This window comes from Coffea arabica, chromosome 1c (genome assembly GCF_036785885.1).
Source record: "Coffea arabica cultivar ET-39 chromosome 1c, Coffea Arabica ET-39 HiFi, whole genome shotgun sequence".
Classification (NCBI taxonomy): Eukaryota; Viridiplantae; Streptophyta; class Magnoliopsida; order Gentianales; family Rubiaceae; genus Coffea; species Coffea arabica.
In genome coordinates, this window is record NC_092310.1 from 43,865,571 (window position 1) to 43,889,694 (window position 24,124).

At 33.6% G+C, this 24,124-nt stretch overlaps 1 protein-coding gene and 1 pseudogene across 1 annotated transcript; both read right to left on the reverse strand.

The window, feature by feature from the left end:
• Window positions 1-1,488: 1,488 nt before the first annotated feature.
• LOC113724065 (serine--glyoxylate aminotransferase-like) lies at window positions 1,489-6,832 on the reverse strand. The gene is made up of 6 exons (XM_072070117.1): window positions 6,692-6,832; window positions 4,630-4,874; window positions 3,605-3,889; window positions 2,408-2,774; window positions 1,980-2,190; window positions 1,489-1,753 (listed from the first exon to the last, which is right to left on the reverse strand). The coding sequence occupies exons 2-6, from the start codon at window positions 4,832-4,834 to the stop codon at window positions 1,616-1,618; spliced, it is 1,206 nt and encodes a 401-aa protein (XP_071926218.1). The 5' UTR covers window positions 4,835-4,874; window positions 6,692-6,832; the 3' UTR covers window positions 1,489-1,615.
• Window positions 6,833-21,468: 14,636 nt separating this feature from the next.
• LOC113724076 (putative pentatricopeptide repeat-containing protein At1g17630) lies at window positions 21,469-23,981 on the reverse strand (annotated as a pseudogene).
• Between the last annotated feature and the right edge of the window lie 143 nt (window positions 23,982-24,124).

Sequence of the window (24,124 nt, forward strand, 5' to 3'; positions counted from 1 at the left end):
AAAATAGCGCCTCCAATGTTTTTTTTTTTTTTTGATAACTCGGAACATATCCCGATTCAAATCACTTAGGACCCGAGCTGACACACCAAACCGGAGGAGTACACTACGGCCTCAGGCAAAACCGGAGGAGTACACTACGGCCTCAGGCAACGCACCTCGGGCAAGTCACGGGAGTTCAAGTCCAGGGTAAGATTTGAACCCAGAACCAAAGGAGTTATTAAGAGTTTGCTTACCACTGAACCACCTTCGTGGGGGCGCTTCCAATGTTGCTCCTTGAAATGATGTTAAGTCTTTTCTATCACCAACTCCTATGTAACATAATTTAGTAGATTTTGTTTTGTTTTGTTTGTTCTTTTTTTTCTTTTTGGTAGGAATTCACTACATACATACATACATACATCGAAATATCCTATTTTCTGTTTTATTGTTAGATCTCCTACATTATTTTTGCTTATATGGCTATTCATTAATGCTTAAATTTGCATCCCTCAAATTTTAAGCCTCTTTACTTGGTTTTTAAGGCATAAAGTAAAAAAAAAAAAAAAAAAAGACATGAGAGTTTTCTCGGAAGTAAAAAACGAATTTCCATGAAGATGTGGAACGAAAGAAAGTGACTAGGCTTGGAGATTTGGTTTCTTACTCTCGAAACCATTGTAATTTTCCTACATTGCAATTTTAGCGTTATAACAACTTATTATTTGTTTCCTTAACTATTGCAAATTACCATTGCACTAAAATGGTGTGACTCTCTTATATGTAAAAGCAACTTCTCCTAAGACTATTTCAAATAGCAAAACGTTTAGTGTTGGAAGGCTCCAACATTTTGGACTAGTTTTGGAACTATGAACTAAAATTGGATTTACCATTATTTTGTTGGTTCTGTTTGGAATTTGGTAGCAAATTCACTTGTTTAGTAGTAGTAAAGCGGGCAAAGGTTGTCCATTTGCCAATTGAGAATTTGCCATATATTATCGCAACTGTTAATGGGAATAGTATTGCAACATAAGAGAGTCTAGATGAAACGTTTTCAAACCTCAATGGATCCAACTGATTTTTGACCCAAAAGAGTCTTATCGAATAAAAATTTCATCTTCCATTCTTTTTGCTTTTTCCTGCGTCCACAGTTTCTCTAGATGCAAAGTCTGCAAATGTCAGTTATCTATTGGGAAGGCTGAAATTTCTGACTGCACAAAACACTTGAAAACTTATGTTGTATCCCATGTTAACTTTACTTTTACATTCAAAAAGAATTTATGAATCTTAAAGCACCATGATTTATCAATCAAATCTTTCAAGTTCAATGTAGGTTAACTGTGCTTATAGGTGAGGCTGTCTGCAAGGATTTAGTGATTGACATCCACAATGCAATGCATCATGAGCAAGGTAACAAAAGAAAGTAGAAAAAGAAGAGCTAATGCTTATTCACTTGATACCATGTTGATTCGTTTTGAGAAAATTTTAGTTTCAAGCATAAACTAGAACCAGACATAGAAGCAAACTGGAAAGCACTTAAGAAAAAGAGTATCACAAGATGCAAGGAGATTATGCAATTTTTACAGGGTATCCTGAACAGAAAAGCAAAGGAAAACTAGTTACAAGCATTACTGAGGTTGAATTAGATCCTGGAAGGAATCAAGGGAGTGGTGTTCTGTAGGTATGCACAAGCAGCTCCCACTCCACTTCCTAGCTTGACAGGGTAACCAACATCCTTGAGTACCATCTCCACTCCAGCAAGACAGCCAAGTAGTTGCAACTGCAACAGAACAGGAATTGATAAATAAGTGGTTATGTCAAACAAAAAAATTGGAACGTGATTAACACAAGTTTGATTAACCTTCTGTTTTGTATTACATATTTTTCACATTCCTGATAAGTTAGACAACCTTGGTTTTTATCTGCTTTTTACTGTTTTATGAGTCATATTAAACATTCGAATAATTGTGTTTGTAAAAATTGCATATGAAGGAGGAGAATGGAACCTCATTTAAGTTGCCAAGATGCCCTATTCTGAAAACCTTTCCAGCAACTTTGTTCAGCCCCAGACCCAAGCTTAAGTTGTATCTCTTCCAGGCCCTTCTAACAATTTCTGAACTGTCAATGTTAGGAGGAACAAGCACAGCAGTGACTGTATCACTGTACCATTCCTCCTTTTGGGTGCAATTTTTCAAGCCCCATGCTTCCATAGCAAGTCTGTGTTCAGTGCAATAGTGCATACAAGTTTGATATATATGTCAGTAGATTGACATTAACCGACCATTGTGATGCAACATGAGAGTAGTACCCTAATTGTGGAAAGATTTTATAATTTTTTAGAAACAAGAACCAAATCAAATCGCTTCCATAGGCAATCAAGCTATTTCAGTTTAACAAAATTCAAGTGCTTCAACATTTCTGTCTAAGCCAATACCTTGTTGCTTTGGCTAAGCGAGCATGCCTGGCAAATACATTCTCAAGTCCTTCCTCAAATATGAGATCCAAAGCTGCTCTTAGACCATATAGAAGATGAATGGATGGAGTGTATGGCCAATATGTTCCCAACTTATAGACCTTCAGGTAGTCCTTCCAGTCAAAGAAGACTCTAACAGATTTTGCTGTTTTGGAAGCCTCAAGAGCCTTGGGGCTTGCACAAACGATTCCTATGCCAGTTGGGAGAGAAAGAGCTTTCTGAGAGCCAGTTAGTGCCACATCTACTCCCCATTCATCCATGCGGAAATCAAGTGCACAAATGGAGGAAACACCATCAACAACAAAGAGTGCTGGATGGTTGTAGTGATCTGGAGTTGCAAAGAAAGTAGAAAGCTTTATATAATGTTTGGGAAAGAAAAGTACCAATTCCCTTAAGAAATACCTTCTTAAATTCCAGAACACATAAAAGAGCTTAAGGCAAGATGATCTACCAAATCAGAGTTATGCGGTGGAACTTTCCTAGGCAGATGCTTCAATTTTCATCTCATTCTAAGGTAATCTCTAATTAACTGTCCATGGTTTTGTATTTGAGATGATTTCTTCTATGCATGTCCTAATTGTTCTATGCATATGCTTGCCTCTCGAACTTGTAATCATATGAGACTTCTTCATATAATTTCATTTTCAGAATCAACCACACAGAGGAGTCAGGTCATCCTCCAAATGTCAATTATATCTTAAAAGAGTTTGCTGCATTGCCATAACAACTTAGCCTTAAAGCCATTTCTTCTTCCTTCATACAATGAACAGATGCAAACTAACTTCCCTTAGTCACTCCTACTTGTGGAACAAAAAATCAGACATGCTCGAGGAACAAAAGCCTATCATACTGCTGGGCCAGACACTAGTCTATCCGCATATGCTGGAATTTCTTAATCATATTAATCCAACTTAAAAAATTCAGCTTGATGGTAAGAACAAAAAGTTTAAGAGGCACTATCATCGAGAGAACCCTAACAAGTCATTAGTTTGACATTTGGTTTGGGAATCTCAGGATAAGAAAGGACTCTGTTTGCTGTTCTTATAATGACTAACTGACGTTGAAAGAAAGAATAATACTTGTATATCCACTCTAGATCAAAAGTCAAAACCATTAAGCTGATAAATGGCAGAGAGGAGAGCAGCATCAACTGCTTACCAAGAATCTTTCTAACAGTAGCCAAGTTGTTGGTTACACCAGTTGCTGTTTCATTGTGCACGATGCAGATGGCCTTGATAGTATGTGCTGTATCTTCTGCTAGTTTTGAGGCCAAAATATCAAGGTTTGCTCCTTGACCCCATTCGCTTTCAATGACATCCACATTGAAGTTAAGACGCTGCTGTTGGTCAATCCACAACAAACTGAATTGTCCAATTAGGAAAGATACAATGCGATCTCCTGGTGATAAGGTGTTGGTAAGTGCACTTTCCCATGCACCAGTCCCTGTCCAACAGCAGCAGAGCAATTTCGAAGTTTAGATTAGTTAACATTTCAGCTCCTACTCAAATTTATCGACTGGAGTTGATGACACACAGTGTTCTCATGTGATTGATGAAAAAGAAACTACCAGCAATTAGACAGCATTAAGTATGTGGCATATGAAGTTATCAGCTTCAGCTTAGAACCTTTTAAAATCAGAAATATTAGGCAAAAATCTTACTTGCGCTAAATTAATAACAGATGACATATATAAGACAAGAGGTTTCATTAATTGATAAAAAAAAAAAAAAAAAAAGTTGATCAAGCAAACTGCATCAAATTCTTTCCCTCGGTCATTTACGTGCACTTGGCAATGAGGATGTTTACCTCCTAGAGAGTCATTCATAAACATGAAATGATATTATAGTAAAATGGATCTTAATACTGAGAATTCCAGAATCCTGAACTTCAGACGCAAGAATTGACAACATGCATCAGTCGGTACCCTACCTACAGAATAAGGAAGACAAGAAAACCAGATGGAGCCAAGTCATATGACCCCCGTTTTCTTTTAATAACACGCAAGGCAGTAGTTTTGCCTTCATGTTACTTTAATGGTAAAAACTTTTCCTTAGGACCGGGATCAACATATTCCATGGCATGCTTAACTCAACGTTACACAACTACTCCTAAATAAAAACCATAAGATTCTAAAATTTGCAATCTTGTTAGTGATCAAAGTACTATTATTCGAAGCAGATCACCTGTGGTTGGGATCAGAAATGGGGTTCCACTTTCAGTCTTAAAAATCTTCTTGACATCCTCAAGCAAGATTTTGGTCATGGCTGGAATGGCAGGAGAGCGATAATCCTCATTATTCCTGTTCATTGCACGGATGATCTGGTCTGGTATATTGACAGGTCCCGGCACAAAGAGATGATTCCGTCCAGGTCCATTAACGTAGTCCATCTTTCCCCCTCCTGTTAACTGTTGATTCTCTGGTGATTTGCTAATCAAACATATACAGTTAGAAAACGCCTCAAAACGAACCAGAACTGCCTATTGCAACGCTGAAGTTGTCCGCATAAATGAGTCGACACTCTTTTGCACGTTTTAAAGCTTACAATTACATTACTTTCATTTCACAAAATTTATCTATAAAAGGACAAAGGGTTTCGAACGCATTTCCAAACTACACGAAAAAAATTCATTTCTTCAATGCTCTCAGTCCAAAGTCTATACATCAGTTTGAGAAGTACAAAGGTTCATTGGTTGTCTTGAAAAAGATGAAGATCAAACAATACTTCTCCATTCCAAATCAAGATCAGTGTCAACATAATTAAACGGCAGATTGCTTACATGCTTATGTTCAATAGTCAGCAAATAACTCAGAAATGAAATGTAATAGAATGTACTGCTGAAGGACCCAATGATTGGCTATAGCAGAAAATTATAAAAACAGGTATATTTAGTTTTGTGATTAATTGGAGCCCTGTTGGAATCTACTTCAAGAACTTCAATTTTCTGAAAAGCTCATTACAATTGCTACAACACAATTCAGGTCCTCCTCAGTCGGTTTGCAATCATAAGACACTGAAGGATTAATTATTCAAGAGGTATAATCAAACAGAGGTAAATGAAGGACTAAAACATACTTATGCTGATTGCTGAATTCTTAATCTGTTGAATATCCTAGGTAAACCCCCTAAATCCGATTTTTGGACCATGTGTTATCATTTGTAATGGTGGAGAATAAAGCTGCAAGAGTATCCATAGAATTTTGGGATTATTTTAGCATTGTCCCCACTAGATTTTCTTTAAGGTGAACGTACATATAATTAGTTTTGTAATGTAAAGCAAATGGATTAGTTCAGAATCCAAAAAAAAAATAACCTTTTAATTGAGTCATTCATTTTCCTTAGAACTCGTTATAATTTATTACTTGTCAGTTAAATGAGCTGCTTACATTTTCTTATTGACTAACATTTCTGGTTATTGTTAAGATGGAGTTTTTGTTTTACCTTTTTAGTCGGAGTTCTTCAATTACTACTATTTCTTACCATTTACTAACCTGCAAATTATTGACTAACATTTCTGGTTGATAAGGCTGTAAAGGCTTGACATAACCATGAAATATTCCATTCTCTTGGATAAATGCCCTGATACCTCCTAAGACCCCACTCATAAACCAGGTCAGATTTTCACGTAAAAAATGCACTTTTAACAATTTATGACTATCTAAAATTGAAAACCAAAAAAATTTAACAACAAAAGCCACCTTCTATGACTGTTAAAAAACCATGATGCATCCTAGATGAATACCGATTGATATAGTCCTATTTTTTACCAAGCACATAGGAACAAAAAAGAAAAAAACTACCACGAACAAGAAAACATTAATCTTTGGTACTAATTCTGCTACATGTATTTTGAGGGATGATCACCACTACACAAAATAAAGAAAAAAATGATGTCACTTTTGAAAATCAAACTAAGCTTTATCAAACTAACACCAAGCACTTCTTGATTTTATTTTATTCCGGGCTTTTTTTAAAAGATTTTTATAAAGGAAACAACCAAATGGAAAAAGGGACAATCTGAATAATTACAACAAATAGAATCAGACCCTCTTTTTAATGCCACAAAGCTAGAACTTCTATCACTTGCCTACGTTCAATTCTCCAAACTAAGCATCCAAACCACTAATCACACATGCAAGGCATATCAGACAAAATATACACACACACAGAGCATAAAAAACCAACAAAAAAAATGGTTATATCATGTATGATATTCAGCTGGTTCAGAAGATTACTTATAATATACCTTAAACTGATGAAAACAGGGGACTTCCCCCCCAAAGTTCAGCAGAACCTGCAGGCTTTTTCTTGGTAGAAACAAAGGTTTGGGAGGATGAAAAATTTTATAAGAGCGCGGGAGACCAATCAGTGTTCAGGTGGGTCCCACGTGGGGTTACGTGGCAGATAAGAGTGCACAAATGCGAATCCTGCGGCTAAGACTCTGTGACATCAGAAGCAGAAGTTGTATTGTAGACTCCTCTGCACTTTTTTTTCCTTTTTTTTTTTGGGTTTTTATGGCTTTTGAGAATTTGAGATAGCGAGAAATATTCAGCTTTGTACCATTGCCATAAGTTTTTTATCCCTTTGCGTGGTTTGACAAATTTGTCTTTAAGCCCAATTGAACTTTTTAGAACCTTCAATAAGTTTAAGTGATAGTACGATTCAAAGTTTTAAAACATGTACCAATGCCTACAAGTTTTGGGAAGTTCTCTTTCAGAGATGCACATTAATTTTATATAGAATTGCACATTGTGTCCAAAAGTTTTTGTTAGTTTTCTCTACAAGTGCACCTTGATTTGGTTTTGATGGAAACTACTTATTGGTGCCATGTTTTATATCTTTTATAAATCGAAGAAAAAAAAAAGAAAATGATAATACGAGAATGAAAGTTCAATTAGATAGTTTTATTCATTTTTTTTGGGGGTAAAGTTTTTATTTACGCTCTAATTCGGTGGATCAAAATGAAATAACCTTGAGCAATATAAAGGCTTTATTCTGCATAACTTGAAATGAGATGGAGTTGTATAAATGTCTAAAAATATAGGATGTAGTATTTAAATAAGAAGTATATGGAAAAGGGGTTTTTTAGAGGACCATAAGAAAAAGCCACAAAGCATGAGGTTGGAAAAAAATTTGCGGGAGATAATGTGATAAAGGGCTATCAGCCACACTCTCTTGTAGGAAAGGCAAAGCCACACAGCAGTTTTGAATTTGTTTCTTTGTGCTATCTTTTTCCAAAAAACAAAATTTTGTACTTCTCTGGGATATCTTGGGCCTTAATGGAATCAGAGTACAATTTCCTTTGACAGAATTCCTTGAGAATGTAGAATTTATTAAATAAAGCGCCAGCGGATGGACCACTCATTTGCTCTCTTGTCCAAGCCATCGAAAAGGGAAAAGAAAAGTTTTCCTGCATTCCTGATACAGTCTAGAGCCAAAAAAGAACTTTATACAATTCATAAGAAAATGGATCTTTTAAACATAGTTAGCCAAAAGAAGAACGGGTATAATTCGAGATATTATACGGGTGTACATTATACATAACTTTTTTAGAAGTATGATTAAAAGTTTAGCATAGAAATATGTGTTACAACAAAATTATGTATATGAATTCATATGTGAATAGTACGAACATATTTGAAAGTTAGCAACTAAAAATACTAATAAATTTACTATAATTTTCAAAGATTATGTCATATTTATGCCACTTTTAAGCTTAGTGTTGTGTTTGTGACATTAAATTTATTAGAAGATTATCACCTTATTACTTAAATATGTATAAATCTACAATAATTATGGTACATGTCGCTCGATTCATGACATGATTCTGAAATATGTCATTATCCTTAATTAAATTTAAAATTTTTTCAAAAATTGAAGTACAGTTCATGAAGTATAATGCATCAAAATTTTATTAGATATTTTATAGAATTAACTGAAAAGTATGAATATCTTTCAAATCATTTTTGAAATGTATGAAATACAAAATTTTTGTTAATGATATGTACGAATTGAATAATACAAATATAATATGAGTATTTTACTGACTAGGCTTTCAAATAATAGAAACATTGAATTAAATAGGGATGGATTGAGAGATGAAAATTCAATTGACGGTGTCAACATTTGTCCATGCACTAGATATTTCTTCCCTTTTGGATAATAAAGTTGAATGGTAGGTGGGGCACTCACCATTTGCTAGGAGAAAAAATTATAGGCTTGTTTCATAACTCTACTTAATGCTAAAAATTAATTCATTCAGAACTTTTTGAATTCAACATGTTTGATAACAGAAATGCCTTATCACTTAATGCATTAAGTACTACTTAATTTGTGTACAAAAACTTTTAAAAAAGTAAAAATTTGGCACTGAATTTTTCGAATTGACTACACACACTATAACTCTTATAGAGATAACACATTCTCATATATGTGTAGGAACGTAGTAAATAACTAATCTAAACTAGACAAATGCAGAAACTTTGAGGCTTGAAAACACTTTCCTTAAGGTGTTATTTCCCTCCATATTAGACAAATTACCTTTAGGATGCAACAAAGTCTAAGAACTATCAATGGAAAAAAGTGATTTAATTCTGTCAAAGTCCTACTATTTTAAAGAATTGAAGCACTTATCCAAGACACTATCAAAGGATGCAATCCTTATTAAATAGGTGTATAGGTAGTTAACCATTTAACAGGTATGTCTGTTAAATGTAACTGTCATTAACCACCCATAATTAATTAGCTAAAATAAATATTTTAGACAATTAATTAACACCATACCCTAATCAAAAAGCCCCAAGGTCCAAGGTGCCCTCTTTGAATGTGGGACAATGAACTTCAACTTTCTTATTACAAACTATTACCAGCAATTCCTCACTTAGTTTGCAATGAAATTAAATTAGCAGTCATATTATCTTGCTAGAGAAAGGTGTTTGTGAACTTAAACCCTTCTCTTAGTGTAAATATTGCACTTGTTCTAACAAGTCATGGTGGCTACGTAGCTTAAACCATAACTTTAAAGTAAAACAGAAATAGCACACACAAGATTATATCCTTTTCGGAGAATAGTTCACGAAATGATTTTAGCACTTTTACTGGCCATGTGCTCCATCCTAGATTCGTGATCATTTACAAAAGAAAACCCCACTTTTGCTAGGAGTGGCACCAATCCCATGATCATATAGATGAAGTACATTTCAAGATTTTATTACCAAGGCACTATGAAACCATATTTAGCTTCATTAAGAGTATGATACTCAGCCTCTTAAGCATCAAACTGCACTAGTACCTTGGAATGGTGTAATACAATTTCTAGTGCTCACAACCACTTATTAGTAACTTGTTATTACTCTTTAAACCTTTCATCTAGTGTCAGTGCTAGAAGAGAGGTTGGGTTACCATTACTAGTGGTTCTAGACAAAGGGTTTTAACCCCATTCCCAATGACGTTGCGTTCACTACATCTCTTGAGAGAGCTTTAGTGAATGGATCTGCCAAGTTGTTGAATGATCTAACATACACCACTGTGACTATGTCATCATTCAATAATTGTCTGACATATTTATGTCTTAGGCTTATATGTCTGGATTTGCCATTATATATTCTATTTAACGCTCTAGACATAGTGGCTTCACTATCATAATGCAAAGAAATGGCTGCCATCGGTTTTGGCCACAACTTGATGTCTAACAGTAAGTTTCTTAGCCATTCGGCCTCTTTGCTGCAGCTGCTAAGGCTACAAATTCAGCCTCCATGGTGGAATGAGTTATAATGGTTTGTTTCTTTGATGCCCAAGAAACAGCTCCTCCACCCAATGTAAAAATCCATCCAGAAGTAGACACTTTGTCACATACACTGGTTACCTAGCTTGCATCAGAATAACCTTCAAGTACAGTCAAAAATTTGTTATAGGAAAGCTTTAAATCTTTTGTCCTTTTAAGATATCCAAGCACTTTACCTATAGCTTTCCACTGTTCTATACTAGGACTCTTAGTATACCTAGCAAGTCGACAAATTGCATATGAAATATCTGGCCTAGTACAATGCATAGCATACATTAGACTACCAATTGCACTAGCGTATTCTAATTGAGCAATCGGCTTTCCAGAATTTTCAAACAACTTAAAGTTAGGATCATAAGGAGTGCTTACTTCTTTCACCTTCAAATGTTGATACTTGTTTAAAACTTTCTCAACATAATGAGATTGACTTAAAGAATAGTCCCCACCATGTTTCTTAGCTTTAATTCCTAAGATAGTATGTACTTCTCCAAGATCTTTCATATTGAATATAGAAGATAAATACTTCTTAGTTTCGTCAACGCCTTTGTAATTAGTACCAACAATTAGCATGTCATCCACATATAAACAGATTATCACACCATACTCTTTAGTAAACTTGGAATAAATGCACTTATCAGCATTATTATATTTAAAACCATTAGAGAGTATAGCAGATTCAAACTTTTGATGCCATTGTTTAGGTGCTTGCTTTAAACCATACAAAGATCTTATCAGTTTGCAAACTTTCTTTTCATTTCCTAGTAGAACAAAGCCTTCTGGTTGATCCATATACACCTCTTCATTTAAGTCACCATTTAAAAAAGCCGTTTATACATCCATCTGATGTACACACAAATCAAATATTGAAGCCAATGCTAATAGTACTCTTATAGATATAATTCTGGCCACAGGTGCATAAGTATCAAAATAATCAATTTCCTCTTTTTGCCTAAATCCTTTTGCTACTAATCTTGTCTTAAAAGTTTGTACAGATCCATCAGTAGCATATTTCTTTCGAAATACCCATATACAGCCAATTGGCTTAGAACCCAGAGGCAAATCAACTAGGATCCAAGTATGATTACTCAATAATAAATTCATTTCATCATTAATTGCCTCTCTCCAAAACGACGCATCTCTTGATTTCATAGCTTCACTAAAAGTTTTAGGTCATCTTTTAAATTTAACAAGACAGGAATCTTGTCAAGTAGAAATTTTCTATCGCGTTCAACTAAGAAAACAATAGCTTGTGAATCTATAAAATCAGAGGATAAATGTTTTTCCTTCCTGTGCCTTTGACTCCTCAATTCACTTGGAACGTTGCCTCCATTCCTTTTATTATTAGTAGAGAGTCCAACATTGGAAATAGGCGGTGGCTCTTGGCTTAAATCTGTACTCATTGTCGAATTATAAAGAAATCTATCTTCTAAAAATTCAACATCTCTAGATTCCACAATGACGTTAGAATCTAAATCTAGCAATCAATATGCTTTTGAATTTTCAGTATAGCCTACAAACACACTTTTAAGTACTCGAGGTCCCAATTTAGTTCTATTATGATCAGGGACTCTATAAAAGGCTATACAACCACAAACTCGAAAATACCTCAAGTTTGGTTTTCTACCTTTCCATAATTCATATGGTGATATCTTGGATTTAAGCGAAGTTACTCGATTATGTATATGACAAGCAGCCAGTAAAGCCTCTCCCCACAAATTTTTAGGCAGTCCAGAACTTATAATCATAGCATTTACCATATCTTTTAAAGTCCTATTTTTTCTTTCTGCCAAACTATTTTGCTGCGGAGTATAAGGTGCACTAGTTTTATGTATAATCCCATTTTCTTCACAAAATTGAGAAAAATCAATAGGGAAATATTCCCCACCTCTATCACTTCTCAAAATTTTGATTTTCTTTCCTAATTGATTTTTCATAAGATTTTTTGCAACACTTAAACATATGAAATGACTCATCTTTTGTTTTCATCAAGTAAACATACACATATCTTGAATAATCATCAATGAATGTGATGAAATACCTATTTCCTCCTCTTGTTAGAAACCCATTTAATTCACAAACGTCAGAATAAACAAGATCTAACAAATCATTGTTTCTTTCTGCTTTAGGAAAAGGTAATCTGGATATTTTTGCTTGTATGCATGTTTCACATTTTTTTTAAGATTATCCTTAAATGAAATCAGCCCATGTTTAGACATAAACTGCAAAGTTTTATGATTAACATGTGCTAATCTTCCATGTCAGAGAGTAGGGGTGAGCAAAAGGTACAAATTCGATAATTCGGTTAGCTGAATTCGATGAATTCAGTTATTTGACTTATAGAAATCTAAACCACTTTCAATTTCAAATTGGCTATAACCGAATTCATTTCACAACCGATTTCGAATTCAGAAATGGTAATGAATTCGGTTAACCGAATTCATTTATAAAAAAAAACTGATTTTAAAAAAATATTACTAATTTGATCCCCAAATTTATTCATAATTTAACACATTACTTATGTTCTAATCATTTTGTGGTTTAATTTAATTGGCATTTATTTAATCACTTAGACCTAGAATCCTTAGTCTATGATTTAAGGAACACATAAAAAGTGATTAATTTAAACTAGAATAAACCTTAGACTATACAATGATTAGTGATAATTTATGAATTTATAATTTACAATGATTAATAATAAGTAATATTAGTTACAAACTTATAAATTACAATGATTAGTGATAAGTTATATTAGTTACAAACTTATAATTTATTTCAAATCAAAATAAAACTTATTTACTTACATATGTTATTGTGAAAGTCAATACACTAATACATTGATTTGCAATTCACATGCATTTACTTACAGTGCTTAGTTGTCTTGTCTATACTTAAAGCCTTAAGATTAGTGAATAGAGAATATGAATTTTTATGTTAAATATGTAATGTAAATTTAGAGCACATTAATACTTGCAAGTTACAGGTTACGCATTCAAATATTCAATAATTCAAACATGAATGATGTATCAAATTATCAATATCTAAATTCTAATTACTAATTATGTTTATTGTTTAATATTTAGTCTTATACATATATGTATTAATTATTATCTAATTCTAGTCATGTTACTCATGTATAAAATAATAAGTATTATAGTTATGTTATATTGTTATGTATTACTATATATTTGCATTATTATAGTTATATAACAATTAATAAATACTAAAATAATATATTATACATTATTATATATTATTATTATTAGTACATGATAATACCATATACTAACTATTATTAATAGCATTTACCTATTAATATAATAATATATTAGTAGTATATACTAATACTAAATAGTATTTATCTATATATTATATAATTTTATAAATTCGAATGCGGTAATGCGGTACCCTATTTCATTTTACCGAATTTGAATGCGAAATCGGTTATTACCAAATTCATAATCTTGTTACCTATTTCATACCATATTAGAATTCGGTGAATTTCGTACGTACCGAATTTGTACCAAATTACCAAATACTCGATTTCAAATTACTAAATTGAATTTGAATTCGGTTATGAATTCGGTATGTACCGAATTTGCTCACCCCTATCAGAGAGAATATGAAGCATCTACAACATACGTAGAAATTTTATCTTTATTGATACATAGCTTGAACATTCCATCACAAGAGTATCCCTTGCCTACAAATACACCATTCATAGAGAAGACAACCTTATTAGACTCTAGTACAGCCTTTAGCTCCTTTTTGTTTAAGGCATCAGCCGACACAAGATTTTTCCTAATTTTTGGAACATGAAGTACATTGACCAATATAAGTTTCTTTCCAGAAGTAAAAATGCAAGTCTACACTTCCTTTGCCAAGAACCTTTGCTGTATTATAGTTTCCCATCAATACTTCATGACCATCAGGAATTTCTTCATAAGTCTTGAATTGGGACTTATCATTACAAACGTAGACGGTGGCACCAAAATCATACCACCAGTCACATGATTTGGTTGCAGCAGCCACATGCAACTCAGAAATCATGCCAATGCTCTAATGTGAAACCATTGTAACGATTTCAGCAACTTCTTGTTCAACCAGATTTGCATTTTTGGCATTGTCTTTACTTTGCTTTTTGTTGCAATCTACCTTGCATTCACGCTTGTAATGTCTTTTCTTGCCGCACTTATAGCAGACTCTATTCTTCTTCTTGTCCTTAGATCAGAGGCGGAGCCAGAAAAAAACTTTAGTGGGGGCAAAAATAATATTAAAATTTTTTATCTATTCTTTTTCTAATTTTTTAAGCAAAAAAAAGTTTCATGCATAAAATCACCATTTCACAAGTTAAAATATTTATCAAATAACCCATTTATTAGTTATTACATTAACTAATCAATTTTCAAATTTCTTTAAAACAGTAATAGTCTCATGCTCTAGAAATATATTTACAAACAAACTTAAAATAATAATAATAATAAGTAATTGTTTAGAACCTGATTTTGATGGTCTCCTAAAGTTGGTGAAAAGAGCTGCAAAATGTGGCGGACTCAAGTCCTAGAAGATAAATTGATTCTGGTGCAATATCTAAATAGGATGAAGTGATCAAAAGAAAGAGTAACAAGCTTTGGTTATGAAAAAAAAAAAAAAAAAGGTTCTCGTATGTATGTTGGGGAGTGGGGACAACCGAGAGCCAGATGAGGAAAGGAAAATTGGGGAGTGGAGACAAAGGAAGTAAATGATAATTGGATGAAGTGATAAAAAGAAAAAGTAGTTGACTTGGGTATGAAAGAAGAGGAGCCGGTTGTGAAGGGAAATGGGGGACCACAGGAGTAAAGGGAACTTGGGGAGTGGGGACCAAAAGAAATGACTGATATAATTGGTACTTGGCTCTGCTGGTGGGAAAATGGGAACTAGAGGAGAAAAGTGAATGATATAAATTTTGTGACTTATTCTTTCACATTTTTTTAAAAAAAAATTCTGGGGACACCTTTAAAATTATGTCAAAATTGTAGATGTATTATAGGAATTTAAGGGGGCAGTGGGGGCCTGTGCCCCCACTTTAAATCCGCCCCTGCCTTAGATGTACTTGCTTCTGGAGACTTTCTTTTGGAACCAGAAAAATTCTGTGAATTCTTCTCACTTAAAGCATTCACTTTAATATCAAATTCTATTTGCTTCTTTTGAAGATTTTTGGTATCTTCTTCAATACACAAATGTTTCAAAATATGATCTATAGTGAATGTTTCATTAGTATGGAGCAACTTTTTCTTATAGTCAATCCAACTGGTTGGAAGTTTGGCTATTACTGCTCCAACTTGCAAAGATTCGGATACCTCCACTTTTAGATCATGTAACTTAGACACAATCACTTGGAGATCATGAATCTGATCCATAAGAGAAGAATTCTCAGTGATATGAAATCAAACTATTGCATAATAAAAAATTTGTCCGCACCTTGTTTCATCGTATTATACTTGTACTCCAGCGTATTCCAAATTTCCTTTAGCAATTTGATTGCAGTATACAGATCATGCAAGCGGTCAGAAAGAGTATTCATGATGTGTCCTTTGCACAACAACTCGTCCTCTTCGCGTTTCTTGTGTTGTGCCTTGACTTCATCAGAATCATCATCTTTAGGCGCTGGAATTTCAGGAAGTGAAGGATCCATAACATAAGCAATCTTCAAAGTTGTCAGGAAAAACATCATCTTATCCTTCCAATAGGAGTAGTTAGTGCCGTCGAATCTGTCCAACTTGACAAAGTCCTAATTCATCACTTTGAAAGCGGATTCAGAACTTGACTCCATTGTTGAGAATAACACCTTAAGATTGTAGGAAAGTAGTAAATAACTAATCTAAACTAGACAAATGCAGAGACTTTGAGGCATGAAAACACTTTCCTTAAGGTGTTATTTGCCTCTATATTAGACAAATTACCTCTATGATGCAACAAACTCTAAGAACTTTTAATGGAAAAAAGTGATTTAATTCTGTCAAAGTCCTACTATTTTAAAAAATTGAAACACCTATCCAAGACACTATCAAAGGATGCAATTCTTATTGAATAGGTGTATAGGTAGTTAACCATTTAACAAGTATGTCTGTTAAATGTAACTGTCATTAACCACCTCTAATTAATTATCTAAAATAAATATTTTAGACAATTAATTAACACCCTATCCTAACCAGAAAGCCCCAAGTGCCCTCTTTCAATGTGGGACAATGAACTTCAACTTTCTCGTTACAAACTATTACCAACAATATGCTCTTTTTCGGCACAAAATACATATTTGTTCTCTTTCTATTGACATACATACGCATGTAAAACTACACTCTTGCACACAAATATGCACACTCAAACATCACATCTAAATTGTTTCATTATTTTTCTATCTCTCTCATATTTGGACACACACTTTTCTTTCTCTCTAAATATACAAACAATGTAATTTTTTAAAGATAAAAATATAATATTATCACGATATTTCAATTCAGCATTATAATTCAATTAGTTATCAAACAGCTATAATTTAATCAATTCAGCAACTTAATACTTTTAGAACTTAATTTTCAGATTTCAAACTTCAGTCTTACCAAACGAGCCCATATATTTATGTTACACATTCTTGGAAGTTATGTTACATGTTAGAATAATGAGCATAATTTGAATCATTAAATCCAGCCTAAACATCACCCGCCAATGCCACTGTTTCAACGAGTTAGCGATTCAAGTAAGTACGTGTTCACTAATTGAACCTATGATGATTTGATTATAATAAAATAATATATTTAAATTATTCAAAATAATATAATCATTGAATTGGTTGTTGAATTAATTGGTTTTCTAGATTTTTGCAGTTGAACTAGTGAGTTATTGAAGAGTCATTGAGTTCCTTCCTTGAAGAGTCATTGAGTTCCTTCCTTTTCTAGTCCAACTGCTAACCTAACTTGGTTAGGTGATCAATTCATCAAGTTAATCAGTTGAACTGCTAAATCAATTAGCTTTAATAACAGCGGTTAGAAATAAATAAAATGTTAGTAAACTACTATCTAATCACAAAGGTAGGGGAAGAATACATTTTTCAAACATATATACACACACACACGCATACACACATGAAATAACAGCCTTCCATGAGTTTGTAATGTGATGATTGAAAACGCCTACATTTAGAGTGCCAACTACGATTTATGCGTGGGTTTTGGCAAATTCAATCTCGACTCATAAAAAAATAAATAAAAGTTTCGAGGTTTTGAATTTTGAGCTAACACTACGAGACATAAACTCGGTTCACATATATGTTAAGGTTTCAGGCCTAGCTGGGGCTTGATCCAGGTTCACAATCGATACTTATTTATGTATTCAATATAGATGAATATTATATATTATTAACAAAATTACATATTGATTATAATTTTTATATATTCATTATTAACCTATACATATTATATTATATAATGTACATATTTATATGAATTATTATTCTCAGTAGTTTTATGGTGTAGAACTTTTTCATGAATTTCTATAACTTGCATCAAGAAACAATTTTGGGCGTACGTTCATTGGTTTAGCTTATAATTTTGGCCATGTACAGTTACTATTAATTACTAACTAATTTGTCCTTAATAATTAATGGTCTAGATAGTAATAATTAAAAGTCTTTAATGTATCAGCTTTTAATTATTAAGAGTTATAATCTATACTTATCATTGTCGTTAGGTGATGTGGCCACGAATCATAACCTTTCCTCTATGTTGTTTCATACATGGTGTTTTAGGGGAAAAAAATTGTAAAAATTGTTTCAGCTTTTGATTTGAGAACGTAACTTCGCCTCTCCCTTACTATGATTTATTATTAACTTGAATATTGTTGTAAAGTTTGAATTTTGAATTTTGTTATCCTCTAGTGTATTAACACTAAATTGAAATTCATAGATTATGAAATTTTTTTAATCAAAATCTTATTATGAAATTCACTGATTTAAAACTTCGTAAACTTTCTTATTTTATTAGAAAACATGTCCTTTCATCTTCTTTATTTAAAATTTCTGAAATTTTTCAGCAGAATAATTACATCATCTAAACATTAATTATTTTACATATGCTAGTTAGATTTTGTCTTAGATTTTAATTAACTAATTACTTTAGAAGATGTAATGGAAGAATTGACTGCTGATTTTTTTTTTTTTTTGTATGGAAAAATGATATTCTTCATTAACAACTTTTATTACTCAACTGAATATATATATATATATCAAACTCTTTTAAGCTATTTTAATTCTACACACATAGATAATAGACCATATAAACATAAGAAAACAAACCATTGAACTAAATGTATTAAACATCCATAAGCATCACATCTTGCAGTCTATGAAACGATCCTAAGGCTTCAAAACCTTGAATCACAAAATTGAGATCAAATTCCTAAAAGGATCAAGGTTTTCACTTTTTTAACAACAGACTTTTTCATAGATAATTAAAAAGGGAAAAAACAAATAAGGCCTCCATACCTATCTAGAATACCACAGCCATGAGAGAAAGCAACAATTTTGCAAAGCTTATACATCAAAAGCCACATCAAGGCTTCAAGGATTAAGCAAAAATGTACTTTAAATATGAATGTTAAACAGAAACCAGAAGGCACGTATATAAACACTTACACTCTAGAAGCAAGTACCATTAATAAATTAGCGTAAAAAGAGATATAATTTATGGAAATATATCTACTTTTGAAGATGATTTTGCGTAAATTTCTTGAGGTAATTTTTCATATACTCAGGAACGAAATACAAAAATAATCCTCTCCTGATTATGACCTTGTTTAACATTTATCAACCCATTTCTGGCAATCCCCAAATAGTAAAATAAATTCATCAAGTAATCCACCAGTCTCATTTATAAATCTAAGAAAAAAGTTCAAAAAAATATGTTGAACAAAAAATATTAAGTCGGCATTCAAGCAAGGAAGAAAAGAAGTATGAGCAGTTGGATAAAGTTTTTTTAGTAGTAGAGCAATACAACCATAAAACACATTAAGACCAACGGATGTTGGTGCAAGTGGAAGGGGCTTGCATCCCTTAACCATGAGATCTCGGATTCGAAACCCATGGGAATGAAAAAAATGATGTTGGGAGAGCTACCCCGCTATGGGGCAGACCCGGTTCGAACAGGATTAGTCGCAGACCGTAAAACGGATGCAGACACCTATGGATTATACCAAAAAATAATAATAATAAAACACATTAAGCATAAGCAAATGAACAGTCATTTGTTCCCTTGTCCAAGCCAAGGAAAAGGAAAAAAGCACTAGTTCCAGAAAGAAATTTATCCACAAGTTGTCTGATTCAGTCCAAAAAGAAAATTTATCCACAGTCTCTTGCATGTTTGTGATGAGAAAATGGTCTTTTATTTTAGATAATACAAATCTTGAGCTACATAACCAAATGAATATTTAAACCTTGGTGACAAGGGTTACCTTATCAGTTCAAGATACCCTTAGTCAAATCTATACGTAGTGTTTAGTCACTTCTGTACATAATTTTTAAAATTTTCTTTACTAATCATGTAATGAGAAGGTAAGTAGGGCTATTCAATGTCTAATAGAAAAAATTTAGTGTGTTTGGATAGTAGATTATTGGGGATAATTTTTTTTAAAAAAAATATTGTAACACTTTTCTTATATGATGCATGTTAGATAAAAATATGGTTGGAAAAAGTGTTGATGATGTAAATAAATAATTCACTATCAAAAAAAATATTGAATTCATGTCACATCTTGTTGTATTTAGAAGATAGTATATATTAGAATGACAATAAAATGTGCAATATATATGAATAAATAATATACAATTATAAATGTACAAGAAGTATACATCTTTAGCTATAGACACCATCTATAACAGATTGGAAACCAAAAAAATGGTAATAAGAACCAAATGAATGATATATAACTATATATTGTTTGTCTTTTCTCCTTTACTTTTTATAGCACCTTATATACCTTAGTGGAACATTGACAAGCTTAGAACCCCTGTATTTTGGTAACTACACCATTTTTTTTTTTTTTACTATAAAAGAGAAGGCTCAAACCTGAAACCTCTCACTTACATTCCCTCTCGGCCTCTCCCGCAAACCACCCAACTCATTCTTTTCCTCCCCCTCCCCCACCCCAACCCCTATTACTTATAATCAAGAATGATCTCCTTTAATTATTCTTTAACTGTAGAATTTTCCTTATTGTGAATCGCTTCCATCAATTAAAGTCTTATTTATAAAGCCACAAAAATAAATAAATAAATAAATATCTATGTACCAAATACCATCAATCTTATCCGTATCTACTTATTTGTTTGTATTATTGCTCTTAGAATAACTTTGAAGTATAAAAAGAGAAGATGTACTAAGATTTACATGGTAAACAATGGGAGAGAGGAACTAAGTAATAGCTAATAACAGCACATGGAGCAACAAAAACAAAAAACAAAACTATGGGCAATGTGTATTTAACATCCAAAGAATCAGAAAGAATTGATCAATAGGATAACAAGAAGTATATCTTGACTATTGGCTTATTAGATTCTAAAACAATACGAATGTAAGTTTAAATTAATTTATTAGTGTAATATTGTTTTAAGTTTAAACTAACTAATAATTTGAGATTAAACTGAGGAACCGCTAAGGAACTTTATTTGGTTGGTACATATTCATATCTTTCTTCAACTCGATCATGCGATAAAAAGTTCTAAATACTGATAGAAGCAAATAGAAAAAATACAAAATTAAGTTGGCAAAAATTTTGTAGGGTGTTCATACCGAATTAAAATTCTTTTAGGGTCAATATCTCCTGAGTATGGAACAATTTAGTAAACCCAATTCGATGAGAGCCATACTTGATTTTGTACTCTACTACAGATGTATATAGTAGCAGAAGGCATGATGGAATTTTTTCAACAAAGAGTCAATTCATATATCTTTATAGATAACTGTTTTTATGCACTGTTAGCGTGAAAATTATTTTATACTAGCAGACTTGAATATATGCTATCATGTACAAAAAGTGTATTTTAAATTTAAACAAAGACTGTGCGGTGTTCATCTAAATTTGCTAGTATAAAAATACCCTTACACTGAAAGTGTATAAAGATGAATACTATACCTTTTATCTCATTTTTTATGATAATAACTAAGAGTGATCAACCCACTCGATTTTGGCTATCATTTATTGTGATAATGGAATTATAGCTGAACAAGAGAACCATTTTATTGTGATATGGATACTTCTAACCAAATCCATATTGCATGGGCAGTTTTTGAGTATTAAGAAAAACTTGGGGAGTTAATTAGGAAGACATGAAATTGTGGAGAACAGGGAATGGCTGTGGATTACGCCCTTCAAATATATGCCACACATTCTTCTTCGAGTGCTAACTGAGACGTGGACTTCTGCCATAATGCATAACTCTCCATCTCCATTTGAAGACTTAAACAATCCAGTACCCTATATATTTCCTCCATCCCCGAGTCTAAAGCTTCTCCAGCTAAGAATGCATGCACTTTCTTCTTCACCTCAATCCAACTCCGTCCAGGGCTTTTCTTCAGCCCCACTGTCTTTGCTGAGTGTCTTACTTTAGCAGAGTCCTCCCATCTTCCCTGTGCAGCATATAAATTAGATATCAACATGTAACTGCCAGTCATCTCAGGTTCAAGACCAAAAATTTGAGCAGCAGTCTCTTCTGCAGCATCTGTATTTTTATACATTTTACAAGAGTTCAATAGAGCTCCCCAAACACATGCATTCGGTTCAATTGGCATGTTTTTCACAAAGTCAATTGCTTCAGGTACTAAGCCAGCACGGCCAAGCAGATCAACCATGCAAGCATAGTGTTCCATCTGAGATTCAATTCTAAAACCCCTAACCATCTGGTCGAAAAGCTTGCGACCCTCTGCAACAAGACCTGCATGACTACATGCAGAAAGAACAGCAACAAATGTAACCTCATCAGGTTTAAATCCTATGTTGATCATGTTATAAAAGAACTTTAAAGCAGTGTCACCAAGTCCAAGCATCCCATACCCAGCAATCATTGTATTCCACGAGAATAGATCCCTAGTACCTAATCCTTCAAATACTAAATTAGCTTCCTCGGGGCAAGCGCATTTCATATACATATTGATCAATCCATTTCCTACCAAGACTTTTTTGTCTAGCAGAGTTCTGGTGACATGGGCATGGATTTCTTTCCCTAGACAATGTGCCGATAACCCCGCACAAGCAGTCAAAATACTAGCAATTGTGACAGGGTTGCCTGCTACTTCAGCAATCTGCATTTGCCGAAAGATTTCCAAAGACTCCTCAAACCTTCCCTTTGCGGCAAATCCACCAATAACAGCACTCCAAGTTATTACATTTGGTTTTAACTCTGCATAACCATCATGTAACTTTCCCATCTGTGAGAACAGAGCAAAAGCCTCGTCACATAACCCTGATTCAGCATAGGATGATATCAAAGCATTCCAGCTGACTATATTCTTTGATTCCAACCCTGAAAATAAACTCTCTGCCTCTTTCGCATTACAGTTTTTTCCATACACACATATCAACGAGTTTACCACAAATGAATAGTTGGAGAACCCACCCTTTAAAACATATCCATGTAAGTTTGCAGCCTTGCAAAATGCATTCATATCAGCACAAACTGACAGAACCACTGCAACCGCTTCAGCCGTAACCTCAACGCCTTTCTCCCTCATCATTCTATACAATCTTAATGTCTCCCCACCACGCCCACATTTACAAAAACTTGATAACAAAGAAGTCCAAGTCACACAATTAGGGTCCCACCCTTCTAATTCCATCCTATCAAACATCTTAGAAGCATTTTCACAGTCAGAATTATTTGCAAAACCAGACACCATAACATTCCATGAAATTTGAGTTCTCACAGGCATTCTATCAAATAATTTACACGCAAAATCCATTTCGCCCAATCTTTCCATACATTCCCAACAACTCATTGACAACATGCATGTGATCTCGGAACCCCAATTGGACCACGTGGCAATGAACACTTGTACACAGTTTATAGTTACTTTCGCCCACCATGGCCCTACCGCTAGCCTTTACAATTAAAGGAAAACCAAACCCATCCGGCAAAACCCCAACTTTTCTCATCTCACAGTACAGCCGAAGCGCCTCGTTATACTCCCCCTGCACTACATTAGCCCTTAATATTGAGTTCCACAAAAGCATATTTCTCGTAATGAAACTTTCATCAAGCTTAGAAATTGTGTCAAACACCTTGCGTGCATCCTTAAGAAGCCCAAATTTTGAGTACACAGACACAAGTCTGGCAGCCAAGAAAGGCGACAAAAACGTTGAAGTGTGAATGATCTGAGAGTGGGTTTGCTTGAGTTGTCTGAGATGGTCTCCATTGATGCATTGCTGGAGAAGGTGATCAAAGAAATCCACAAGCCCACTATCAGCCGCATTGATTCCAGTCTTGCTATTTTGCCCAATAGATGAAGTGGTGAGACAACGAGAAAGGGAATGGAAGGGACGCAATACTGAATTTGATGAATGAGAAGCTATAGTGACAGCAGCATGAAGCATTAATTCACCTTTCAGGGTTGTAGATATGCTCAAGCAGAATAAGAAACACTACTCCATATGATTTTTACACCCACCCTTGTACGAGTTTGGAGTTTCCTGTCCAAGCCCTGGGAGTCACATCACATATGGTCTCACCAGCATAAACTTGCATAAGCACACTGTAGCATATTCCCAGGCACAATTTCAGATAACATGACAATCAAAAAGCCAGAGACCCAAGGTGAAATGGGCTACGCTGTCCTGGTTGCCGCAAATATTTAGAATTTCAGGGATTTAAATAAC